The 13,311-nt window shown below is 38.3% G+C and overlaps 2 protein-coding genes across 2 annotated transcripts in view; both read right to left on the reverse strand.

Annotated features, from left to right (window-relative positions):
• Nucleotides 1-448: 448 nt before the first annotated feature.
• Nucleotides 449-1,786, reverse strand: LOC133980316 (ras association domain-containing protein 10-like). The gene has a single exon (XM_062419009.1). The coding sequence runs from the start codon at nucleotides 1,784-1,786 to the stop codon at nucleotides 449-451; it is 1,338 nt and encodes a 445-aa protein (XP_062274993.1).
• Nucleotides 1,787-5,667: 3,881 nt separating this feature from the next.
• Nucleotides 5,668-13,311, reverse strand: part of tead1b (TEA domain family member 1b) — a 37,424-nt gene continuing 29,780 nt past the window's right edge. Inside the window, exons 9-12 of the mRNA XM_062423002.1 lie at nucleotides 12,593-12,766; nucleotides 10,500-10,640; nucleotides 10,201-10,353; nucleotides 5,668-9,124 (exon numbers count right to left, since the gene is read on the reverse strand). Coding sequence (XP_062278986.1) covers nucleotides 9,011-9,124; nucleotides 10,201-10,353; nucleotides 10,500-10,640; nucleotides 12,593-12,766 — 582 coding nt within the window. The 3' untranslated portion in view covers nucleotides 5,668-9,010. The remainder of the gene's footprint in view (nucleotides 9,125-10,200; nucleotides 10,354-10,499; nucleotides 10,641-12,592; nucleotides 12,767-13,311) is intronic.

Below are 13,311 nucleotides of genomic sequence, written 5' to 3' on the forward strand. Positions count from 1 at the left end.
GCTCTGTCTCAGCAGGTGCAAGGCAGAGGATGTGTAAATGTCCCACTTTCACAGGTTCCCCTCATGTCATCTCTTAACTCGCAGCAATGACTTTGACAATCATGACGTTATTCTTCTCGTGCCAAAACAAAGAGAAAAGAGGAGGTTCACCAACAAGCTACAAAAACAGTTTATTTTAATTTTAACATGACAATTTTCTTGGTGAGACAACCAATACAAAAAACTTTAGTAGTTTGATGAGTTTAAGAAGGATGTTATAAAAATATAGGGAATATCATGATTAGTCCATATAATAGTGATGCAATAAAAGATGCTGGAAAACAAAGTTTATACTCCAATCTCTAATCCTCCCTGTGGGAATGTTGTCCCAAATTTTCGGTTTCTTCTGAGTGAATATGATCCCTGAGACTGTAAAAGTAATTTTCAGTAAGAAAAGAGTCTCTAAATCCTAAACAAGTGACTCCCACACCGGGTGGCTGTCTGAGTCCTGACTATGCAAAGAGCTTAAGCCAGTGTCTGAGTCGTCGTCGTTCACACTGTGAGATTTGGACAGACCCCTGGCCTGCTCCACCCACTCGCTTTTCCTGTCCAAAGTGATCATCATCCCCATTTTATCATCTGTCCCGTGACTAGGCCTACATCTCCCCTCACTGGCTGTCCCTTCCTCTATGGCCAAAATGTTCACTTTCTCCAGCAAATCCCTCATCTCCTTCTCCCTCGCCTCGCAAATCTCCTGGGTCAACTCTAAATCGCTCCTAATAGCTTCTAAATCCGTGTTGAGGCGCAGGCCGATGTATAAACTCGCATCTAGTTGCGTTTTGATCCTCTCTCTTTCCAAAAGCAGCTGGTTTTCTGATGTGTCAGCCTCGGTGCCGGGGACATATGGTGTGCCCTCACCGGGCTCTGCGTCTTTTTTGTGCAGCTCCTCTTGCCTCCTCTGCATCCAGCGGTGATTCAGCTCCTCCTGAATCTGCACCGTGATGATGTCTATGTGAGCCTCCTGATCCCACAGCTCCTCTTGCAGTCTCACCAGCTCCTCACACTGCCGAACATACTCTTCAAACTTGGCCACAGTCTCCGCTGAACACAGTTTGTCTCCCTCTCGGCTGGAAGTCTCAGCATCATCCAGTAAATACGTGTCTTGCACATAATTAATCCCGTGCCTTTTAATTCGGTCAAAATGCACTTTTGCCTCGCACCTTTCAATCTCAGTGTCCAGTTCAGTAATCCTCTGAATCTGCTGGCGGATTGTATGATCCTGAGAAATCACAAGATGCACCAAAGTTTCCATCTTTTCAGCAGAAGACGCGTCTCTGTGCGCCGCCTGCGCCCTTTTTTTATTGATCTTCTCCAACTTTCTGAAAGCTTTCCTGACAATCCGGCGCTGCTTTTCGGATGAGATGCCACCCATGGGAGACCGCACGGTCCCTTTGGAAACACAGGGACTCTGTTTGCTGAGCACCACACGAGCCTCTGCGCTCCGGGCTCCGTGGTTCGCCAGAGACGCCTCGCTTTTCACCAGCACAAACTTCACGTTCCTCTGCTCCTCTCCCCACGCCATCCACAGCCGTAAAATCTTGGTTTTGTTCGGCAAAATCCTCTCGAAGCCTCTCCATTTCTCCACGATGCAGTAAGGCTGTGTGCACCCAGAGAGGCCGTGCTGCGTGTCCTGGTCCTCCAGAAGAACTTTGACAACATCAGCGCAGGTTGTGCGCTTTGACAAGCCGGAGACGAGCTTTTCCTCCCGGCAGACCCACACTGATATCTTACTCTCCTCAGGCTCCATTGTTAAGCAAACTATCCTACTTATAAATAAACATTTTGAAAAGAGTCATCTTAAAATCGATTTAAATCCGCGTCTCCGGAGTCAAGTGCGGCTGTCTCCATTTCCCCTTTATGCGCGCCTGCTGCGTCTCAGAAACGTCTGAGAAGTTGCTGATGGGGCTGGAGGTTGGGAGGTCCACTTTCCTGAGGCCAAGCCAAGGAAACACGTTTGCGTTTGCCTTCTCGGGGCTGGCTTTGCTGTGATCACATGACTCCCAAATAGCAAGATTTCATATTGTGAGCTGGAGCCATGATGGATTCAGTTTTAAATGCACAGTGATGATCACAAGATAGTATTTTCTGTGCCATGATGGGGCTTTACTCATGGTGTCCATTGTTTCAAGAAGAAATGTTGTGCATGTGGTAAGTACTTTTTAATTCTGTTCAAATCAGTGTGCATCAAGTGGAAAATAAAACACTTATAAATTATGAAAATGCAATTTAATAAACTATAATTGGAACACAGCTACAGTAACAAATATCATTTCCTCAAGTGATATCAGGAGTTACAGTAACTGGGGATGAAATATGTATAGATTATGTCTTTGAAAAAATAAATAAAAAATTGTTTTGAGTCTTTTTTTGACTTTTAATGCAATTTAAAGAGGATCGGTTATGCTCTTTTCCAGCCCTATATTTTTATTCTGGGACTCTACTACATTAACTTTGCATGATTAACAGTTTTAAAACTCCGGATTAATCTTATAGTTATCTTATACTGGCCCTTTATGCAGCCCCTCACTTCAGCCTCTGTCTCTTAACAGGCAGTCTTATCATATTAAGTTACTGCTGATGCAAACCCAACATTTACTGCTTCATATTAAAAGCTTTCAAATGACTAAATAACATGAGCCTTTTATTATGAAAAATGTACAGGAAATGAAACATGTTCCTCACCTAATTAGCAGAGCCTTAGCAGCACTAAAAATCAGTCTACACAACAACATATGGGAGGAATAGTAAAAGCTGAAAGTCACAGTGATGATGATGTTTGAAGAGTTGGAAATGACCAGCACACCTCCAACAGGTAAACTACTTATTTTAATTTATCCTGCTGTGTAATGGAAAAACACTCACAGCGTGCCAGCTTGACTTAAGTCATGGCTCAGTGTGATTACCCCCAAAATAATGGAAAAACACCATAATGTTTGCAGAGCAGAGCAATTAACTCGAGCGCTGTGTTTCTGCAGATCATATAAAAAACCCATCACAAGTTGATGTCAGCTTGGGATGAAAATAGAAAATACCTTGGAAACTGAGCGTTCAGAGTGGTTTGAAGCAGGTTTACGTTTGCTTTCAGGAATTAACTTCTTTGTACCTTTGCCTCATTATCTCATACTTTGGCCACATTTAAAAATGAACCAAAGCAATCTATATATATTAGTATATATAATATGACAATAAGGAAAAGCATAATGGCATCAAATCAACACTCATCTCGCACCAACAGGAAGCCACTTAATTATCGTTTAATATTATAAAATAGCATTGTATAATACAGCTTTAAAGATTGAACTATTTGATTAGTCTGTCTCTCACTCTGAACGTTTTATTCTTGACTTTATTTAATCGGACTGAATTACCATTTCCTTTTGTGTGACATTGTGTTCATGTTCTTTGAGAGTTTTAGTTTGTGTCATCTGTCCTGCCTGTAATTTTTTTCTTTTTTTTTTCTTTGTCAAGATTGAAGCTGCCATAACGATTATACACAAGCTTGTCCTGTAACATTTGTGTGACCGTTTTGTGCACTTCTAGCTCAGTCACAGGAAGATGTCGTCCATAACCAGGCGTCTATACACCACCAAGAGATTCATTTGGGCAAAATGTAATTTGGTAACCTAAAATATCAACAGTGAAACAATTTCAAATCACATAATTACGAAAAATTATTTGACAGCAAAGAGACAAATGTCTATACCTCCTGCTGTCATCACAGGGATGCAGCAGAGACACAGCTGAAAACAAAGACACTCATTGTGCAGCGGAGGCAGAAATCTGAGTGGAGTGGTGTTCAGCGATCTGAATATTCAGGGTCAGTTTTGTTTTGTTGATGTGAGCGAAAGGGCAGAAACTGGAGAAGGTAAATGACCCCAAGAGGTCAGTGATATTGAAGTTGATGGTGCAGATAGCTGGAGGCTAAAAGGCTTTATAGATGATCAACAAGAGGAGTGACTGATTAGTAACTGTGTGCTCTGTGCAGCTTTGGTCTGTCCCTGATACAAACTCATACTCTGTTTTTAAAGTGTTTTCTGTTTTCACTTTTTTAAAGATCGATGAGGACTCTCTCTGTTAGCTAATAGTTTATTTTCCTCTTCTTATTGACTGATGCCAGAATTACTTTCAGACTTAAACCTTGATGAAAGTAAGAGCCTCGAAGTAAAAAAGAAAACAGTTGCTCGTCTCTTTTAAACAGACTTCGTTTTGTGTGTGTTTTGTCGACAGTGCTGCTGTGTCGCCCAGCAGATTTATTTATCACTGTCAAGTCAAAATCCGAGACATTTTAATGAACATCTTTTTATCAAAACGTGTGGTTGAAGAAGTGCGCCTGTTTTTTGCACCTGTGTTGTGGTGGTCTAACATTTGATTAGTTGGGTAAGGGTTTTGCTCCTGTCTGAATCCACAGTTGGTGAAGCCATGACTGTCTTTGCTTGAACCAGTTTCTGTTACAGATCACAGCCATCCTGATGAAATATAACATACTTAAAGAGCGTGTACCTCCACTAACGTGTGCAGGCTTTTAAATGTCTTACTGGCATAGAAACTGTTTTAATATGTATTGTATCTGTTACTTAGATTTGGATCTGCATTAAATACACATGGACTGACTTTTGGAGAGTACTTCAATTCTAGGAGGATCATGGTTTTGTGCAAAGATAAAATCATCTGAGTCAGATTTGTAGTAAATTTATGTTTGTGTTGTGCCACCTGAAGGTTAAATACTTTCACTCAGTTGTAAAGCTAAAATGGTCTTTCTTGAAACTAGAAAAATGTGAATTTGCTTGTAGAACTCATAATTCAGGAGCTGATTGAGTGTAAAGTGTTTATACATGGCCACATGGTGGTGCTATCCACTCCAAAAACTAACCAGTTTTTCTTGGCCCATAGACGCCAACTTTCATTGAAATCTGTCAGATCTCCTGAAGAAAGACCAGTTTTAGTCCTTTCATGACTATAATTTGTGCCAGCAGTTGGGCTGCAGTCCAGGTGTAATAATCAATTCTACTATCACAGTTTTCAGAGTAAAAGTTTATTGTGTGAACTTTCCTTTGGACAAAAAGGGTTACTACTACCTCCAAAGAGTCACTCAACCAAAAAACTCAAAACCACAGTATCAGGCTGATATATTTCATTTTCATTTTCAATGCGTGTGAAAACAGCAGAAAGACTAATATTTCCCATTTTAGTTTTATTTATCATCCATCACTTGAAACTGTTAATTCATGTGTTACTATACCTGTAATTTAAATGGTCAAAATGATCACTGGTGAGACACTTAATGTTTATTATTTCTGATTGCAATGCCAAAGGTTTGCTTTCAATTGTTATATATGACTCTGCATTAATGAAACGAATACATTATATTTATGGTTTAACCCATGAATTAACTCAAAGGGACAAAAAATCAAAGTGCAATTATTTTAAATGAACGATGTCTCCCTCTTGTGTTGAATGTTCTTACTACATTGGCTTACATTAAACTGTTTCCTGTCATGTGAAACTGGCTCCTGTTACTGCTCAGACTTAACTGGATGAAGATTCATTCATTCGGCTGCCTGAGTGAACAATGAACTGCACAGTAATTATGTTGAATGTTTTATTGTAGTGACAACAAAAACAAGCCGATATTTTTCATTTTTATTTAACTTCAATATTGCATACATACAAAGTATCTAGAAAGCTACAAAATATCTACTATTATCAAGAAGGCATCATAATGTTACGGAGCAAAGACAAGACCATATGCAGAACACACAAACATAGCAGAGCTTCTTTTCTCTTCCTTGCTTGCTCCAACGCATGGATATGAAAAGATATCACACATCTGTACCAAGAAAAGCTAAGATATCCTTTTGTACAAAGCACCTTTTTACAAAAAAAGTCTGCACACAAAACCCAAATGTGTGTATGACAACTATGTGAGCTATGTGAAAAATCACTTTAAAGCCACCATCTGAAAATGGTCATAAAACAAAAAAAAGGTACCAGTACCTACTCTTCGACAAAATTACAAATAACAAGAGCCAAACTGCTGATATGTTTGTAGCATTAATTCCTTGACTTAGCTATTTTTTTATTTTGTGTGTGGCCATTTTGTATTGAAATAGTTGACCAGACATTCGTGCCATCGAAGGCATCAGTCCTGCTGTTTTAGTGTTGAAACCACATGTCACAATGTACCAGCAGTGCAGCAGTAACATCATTACCATCTTATTGGGCTTGCAATATACACTGTCATCACAAAACCAAGTACAACTGTATACAAGTACAATAAGAAAACAGGAACATCTCACTATGTAATCAATAAATGTGAACAGATACACAGGGTAAACATAAGAAAAAAGCCTATTAAAACTCCACAGTGTCCACAGGACTGTGGCAAAATACTGAATGATTGAACTTTATCTGCATCCACCAGAGACATTGTCTGCAATTATTTAGAGCTTCTTCGATTAAAATACTTTGATTATATTTCTTGTTAGAGACGGTAAATGTTTGAGTATCTATGGTCCTTATGGTGAAAAGTATTAACCTCGACGGCCTCGTCAACACTAGTAGTTTTAAAATTAGTTCAGTTTATGAAACAGCATCTTTTAGCCCACTTAGGACCTGGTTTTGGAAACAATTTCAGAATTTCTATGGATACATTTTACATTTAACCACATTAAAAGTTTTCGAGTTGGTGTGAATTAATGTATTTATAGCTTACTATTAATTAACTTTCTGTTCTGAAAGATAATAAATGATACAAGCTTGTTTGGTCCCTGCCTCATCCACAGCTGCGTCTGCGTCATTAAAGGTAACATCGTGAAAGTTTGATGTTTCTGTGGTTTTCACATCATGCGAGTGTGTCGTCGCAGGAAAGAGGAAACAATAATGTCTCCAAACAGTTTTTTTTTTAAAGAAAGAAAAGAACAACACTTGAACCTGCAAGTGTGCACGAAGCAGAGAGCTGCGGTGTTTAGGAGTTGACATCCTGCGTGCAGTCAGCTGCTGTACTTTATCAGCAGGTCTGTCAGTCTTTGACCTCGAGCAAAGAAACAGGTTCTTCTTCAAATACATTATTTCTGAAATCAATTTACATCATAATAAAATGAATATATATCATTTACCAGTAACCAGCTTTCCCCTACTATCATTAAAATCCTTTAAAAAGGCAAATGTGGTGATTGGTTTCACTTATGTCTCATTTTTGGTCTAGCAACATTAATTTTTTAAAATTTCTGTCAGTTTGATGTTCTTGAAGCTGTAAATTTTCAAACCAAAGGCACTTCCTTGCTACCATGCAGGACATGACTAGAGATTGACTGTATCTGTGTATTTTTGGTCTTTTACAACAGGAAAGGCAGTCAGTCTGTGTTTATAGTACACACTTAGAAAAAGGCTGATATTTTATGAACATATTACAGTTAGAGAAAAATAGAAACTGTATAATGCTTTTTAACGGTTTCTACGCATACATTTGAAAACTAACAAATTAACACAACTGTACTGACTCGCAAAACCCCCCCAAAAAACTGTATTTGTAGGAGTGTACCAATCATAGGAAACATAATTTTTCATATGTGGAGATGAACTAAGAGTTATACTGGTGAGTGATTTTTAGCCTCTCATCCAAAAAACTGATCATAGTCTTAAAACAAAGCAAAGGGAAATGTTTGGTAATGTTCGAATATACTCTAAGGCACTGTACACTTACACTTTGGCAGATTTGTATTGTGAATTATTTCCATAACGCAAACACATAAAGAGTCTTTCCAGCGTAGAGATCACAGTTTTAGTGGCATCTTTTGGCGTTCACACAGCTGTAACATGTTTAAGGCTCGGCATTGGTGTAGGCCACAGAAACATGTGAACATAGTGTGAACACAAAGGCAGCAACACTCTGGCTTGGAGTTATTTCACACCGTGATCCCAGAGGGGAACGATATTCTGAGAGTCTTTCAGGGGTGACGCCGTGGCATACTGAACAAGGCCTGCTCTCTACAAGTGATTTATAGTGTTATGATTATTTAAACTGTTGTCTTAAAAAACACGGATCTTCAAAAGGAGACAAAAAAGAAAAGTAAGCATCACTAAGGCAAGTCCAGGGAGGGGAACAAAGTGCTTTTGGACAAGATGAGAGTCCGGTTAAAGTAATTTTAGCAGTGCTTTCTCCTGTCGAAAATCTTAAAATTCTCTTGTCACAGAGGAAAGAATCAGAAATGCTTCGCAGGACCGCCTACGTTCACGGAGCAGATGCAGGCAAAACGTTTGTAATATTTTCACAGTGCATTCTTTCTGTTGTTAGTGTCTAAGACTTGGAGTGCTTTAACAGGGATAAATATACAACTCAAGACTGATTTTAAAAAAAATAAAAGAAATAGCAGTAATTTAGCAATATTCACATCCATGATCACTTGCTCTCAACTACTGTATTTAGTGTTGTTAGTTTTGTTTCTTTGGAAAATCTATTTGCTGTGGGTGCATGTCTGTATATCTACAGTATGTATGCTCACAAATTATGAACTACAGACATACGAAACACACTCAAACATATTACACAGACCACATCAGAACACTGGTAGAAAAGGCCAGTAAACTTTTTTTTTTTCTTAGTCTACATAACAAAGCAGAAAAAGACGACACGCATATTTCCATTTACCAAATTAATCTAGTAAATTCTTTAAGAACGGCCACATTTATACCCAACAGAGAGCAACTCAACATATTTTTAAATGAGAATTCCCGTATTTAAACATAAAACAACTGTACCGCAATTCACAGCTGCAGTCAAATTACAAACACTTATATTAAAAACAAATTCATAACAACCGACTTAAGCCGATACCATGACCAAAAAGCATTGTAGGTGTGACTTTCAGGTAGAGGCACTGCCACTTGTTTTGAGGTTGGAAAGTCTATGAAAAGAGGGGGATTTAGAGGGGGGGGGGGTTCAGCTCTGAGAGCTCAGAGAACTCAGAGCTTCTCATTCCTTCACCAGTCTGTAGATATGATGCTGGGCGCCGTGCTCACTGTTCGAAACTTCAAACACACACGCCATACATAGCAGTGTCTCCTGGGTGTCCCTGTTCGTCACCACCTGCAAGAGAACAGACAGTCAGTTTCTAGTAGAGACGACTGACACAAAAAAAAAAAAACAACCCCAGAAAGCTCGTGCTGGTGTCAAATCATACGTCCAGATGTCTACAGATGATCTGATTAAAGGTTGTATTAGATTAGATGGAAAAATAAAGTCGCCAATTTCACCGATTGTGATATTTTGTTTCTAAAGAATGATTTTTTTTAAAATACCAATCAAAGCCACATTCATGAACTCTCCATTGTCAGAGAATAAGTAAAACATTAAAATAAAAACTTCCGTAATCAATTCAATTTTATCATCTTAATTCATAATAGAGGCATTTTTCCCCCTCTTACTTATCTAATTTAATCCATTATAGGGAAGCATTTTGTAAAGTTTGTGAAACAACATTTAATCATGATGACTGAAAGATAACCAATACACACCCATTTAACAAGTGATGCCTAAAGCCGTGTGTGTGTAACAGTGCATCAGTGCACATAACAATGACTGCTCTGGCAACGTAATGTGTGAACCTTCACCACTGCTTTGCTCTACTTTTTTTTACTGACGGGTCTGAACTCTTGTGTGAACATGGTTTAAAGAATGTATGTATTTATGAAGATGTGCTTGCTGCCCACTCACTCTTTGTAAATATCTGTTATGTAGGACGTGGTACATGCGTGGTACTTTTCTTTTACATGCATCCTTTATTCATCTGGTCCCAGGTCACTATTTTCAGTGCACACCGCAACATATGGATCCACGCCTCTCATCTCTTTATTTTTTGCTTTCTCAGTGGTGTTGAATGACAATTTAAGACCCCATGTGATGGCTAATAACAGGGGTTCCTGCCCCCTCTTATTCCCCCTCTCCCCCTGCAGATAATGAGGCTCCTGACAATGTGTTTCATCCCCTGTGGAATGACAGGAATGCAAGACCAGCGAGAGGAACTCCTCTCAAGATCCAGTCAACTCCCTCCCTTTTTTTTTTTAAAGCCAGCTGGAGCCACCAACACACCCTGACAGTGAAAAAGAAGAAGAATGAGGGTCCTGTAGCGGGAACTCGCCCACTCAGGTCAGTGAGGTGATTACCAATAAGATAGTGAAGTTCTCCAGCACACTGTTCATCATATATTTCTCTGGCAGATGTTTTAGCTTATGGATGAAGTTGATCATGTATTCACACATGGGAGACCTGCTTATCCGGTAGACAAAGCGTCCATTCTCAAACCGCGCGTATTCAGTCTAAGGAAGGAAGGAAAGAAAAATGCCCAAAAGCACATGGAAAATGTATTAATGATATAAAAAACTAAACATAACAATAACTTAAAACTTTCACAGTTCACTCTTTAAGCATTGATTTACAGGACTGGAAAGATTTGAGTCCATACCTCAACTTTCTCGACCACTTGCTTTCCAAAGGAGCAGACCTTTGTTGAACAGGTGATGGTCATGTTCTCCGAGCTCTCATACTGACTGGTGACTCCGTAGAAAGATCCAGTATCATCTTGGATGTTGCAGTTTAAGTCGGCCTGGGAGGCAGAGAGCATTCAGTGGCAAATAATACGTATGGTCTTATTTACAAAATAGGTAATACACACAAAACGCATGACAAAAAACAGGCAGATATACAATATTTTAAAAAAAGCGGATATCAAAAGGATTAAAGAGCAGATTGTTATTCTATATCTGTTTAGTATTATAAAATATAATTTCACCAACTTTAACTGAGGTGACTTTTAATTTAATTATGTTATGGTTTTCAAAAAAGAAGATTTAAAAAAAAAAAAATTGAATTATGGTATTAAAAATGGATAAAACACTAACTCATGACAACACATGGTCACTGGTTGTCATAGTAACACAAAAGGCAGTGCTCAGCTTAAAGGAGGGGATCCATGACAGAACATTTGTTGTGAAATGGTGCCTTGCTCTAAAAAGAAAGTTGAGGAACTGCTGATGGAGAACAAATATAGAAAGGGTTGAAGGAAGAGAAAAAATATCAGTAACACCAATGAAACCTAAATACTATTATATTATGTTATAATATAATATACCCACAGCAAGAAACAACAAGACACTGAATAATTAAATGACATTATTTTACAAATCTCCCATATTAACATTTACTGTAAACATTTACTGGCTGTAATATTGATGTCATGAGGACTAAATGATGTTACTCTACTTAACTCCATCACTGTGATCCAAATCCAGACTACATTAAGCAGGAGGACGTCGTGTAAGAAAAGTGACTGACAAAGCATACTTAATCGGCTCTCATCGACAGTTGGCATGCATATTAAACTGTTGATGGACACTTTTATCCATTTCCTTTGTGCATTGCACTTTTATCCTGCAGTGCAATGCACAAAGGAAATGGAGGAGCTGCTCACAGCTGGAAAAAATGTTTAAAAAATACAATAAAATAAAAAAGTCTCTGGAACAGCTCCAGAGACTCCTCCAAAAACCTTTTGGAAAAATATTCTGCTGTCTAAGTGTAGCTGGCATTTTAAAGACACAGTTTAATAGACAAGTTTTATATTATTTCCTTTTTGTATATTAACTACAAAAAGAGCAAACTCTGAGGATGAGTTTATTGTACATACAGTATACAGTTAATATCGAACTGGGACACAGCAGGTTACTATAGTTTGCCTTTTGGAGGAAGTCAGAATTATGTTGTCATGTCGACTCTGAAATACATTTTAAATTAAATTCTGCTTTTAAGAATCTCTTTTTTTTTTTTTAAATGTCTGATCACAGAGCTGTCCGGATCATCCTTGTGCGTCACATGTAAAAAGAGTACATCTTACCACATCTGAATAAGCATAATAATGTGTTGTAAAAAGGATTAAATGAAGTTACGTTAAAAGACTGATTTACAAGGTTGAACGGGTCTGTTCTCAGAGGGCAGCCTTTCTATGCCCTGAACATCCTGTTCATTACGGATACAAAAAGAGGAGACATCCTCTTACAACGTTCTCCTCCTTCATTAAGCAAAGCAGTTATACATTCATTATTGTGCAGATTCTGTCTTTCATTTGAAATTTAGATTGGTCGGTCACTTCAAAAGGAATTTGAGGGGACTTGGTCCAAGTGCATCATGCCTACTTTGTTGGCTGCCGCTAGTTAGCATTTTGCATCAGGGAGGAAATACATGCAATGTTTAAACAGCCATTAGGAGTGCAACCAGGTCACGCTATTGTTTGGAGATATTACACTGAATTAGCGAGTGCTTTGATCAAAAGCTCTCCTGCTATGCAAGTCCAAATATAGCAACGCATTCTGCAAACATTACGAGAGCAATCTTCTCCATGTAGACCAATTACACCCAATCACTAAAGACGAACCTGAACACACTGAACAAGATTCAAACATTTAAAATTGTGCAGCTGCAAGAGGGGTAACAGTGACATTAACACATGTTCGTAAAACTTGATCAAACTGGTAATTTCATACAATGTTTATTTATCACACTCACCCAGAATTTTATGAGGAAGAAGGAATTCTGTGGACCCTTCCCATACAGCTCCTTCAGCCCTCCCTTCTTTTCTGGGAATTTGTCATAAATCTGACGAATGTCCACCGACTCCAGCAGGGCGTCGCTGTAGGAATGATTCGTCTGCCCGATATGTACAAATAGGTGCTTGTTGTACTGAAAGAACAAACACAAATATCATTAAAACACTGAATGTTTAAAAAATTATTCTCAGGTATGATCCCTTCAGGTTAGATCAATAGTCAGTCAGTATATCCAGTTTGAATTTTAACATTAGGATCACATACAAAGTAATATAAAAATGATCTATTTAAGTATTACTCATCAATATTCAGAAACTCAACACATAAAGGTTTACTGATGTAAAATAAGCCAATTCTGAGCACATAAAGCAGCTTTAGTCCAAACAAACAATTGGCTGCCAGAATTAGATTGGCAAGACTACACTGATGATGAATAGGCATGTGCAACATTGCTTTTTATTTTTATTTGGCTGTCTGCAAGGTTGCAGGCGTCTATTTTATGATGTACAAATGAGTTAATATCATTCTGGTCCGCTAAAGCCAATAACAAACTGATCCCCTTATTTGTATTAAACTAAGCCTGGAATGCAAGACTGCTTCATCCAAAGTCTATAAACTCTGTTAAAGGCGAAAAAAAACAAATTTCTGATCAATTCATCTCAAGCATAAAATTACACA

Source organism: Scomber scombrus, chromosome 1 (genome assembly GCF_963691925.1).
Source record: "Scomber scombrus chromosome 1, fScoSco1.1, whole genome shotgun sequence".
NCBI classification, from domain to species: domain Eukaryota; kingdom Metazoa; phylum Chordata; class Actinopteri; order Scombriformes; family Scombridae; genus Scomber; species Scomber scombrus.

Coding starts and splice junctions, on each gene's coding strand:
- LOC133980316 (XM_062419009.1), bottom strand. CDS start 1,786: ATGGAGCCTGAGGAGAGTAAGATATCAGTGTGGGTCTGCCGGGAGGAA.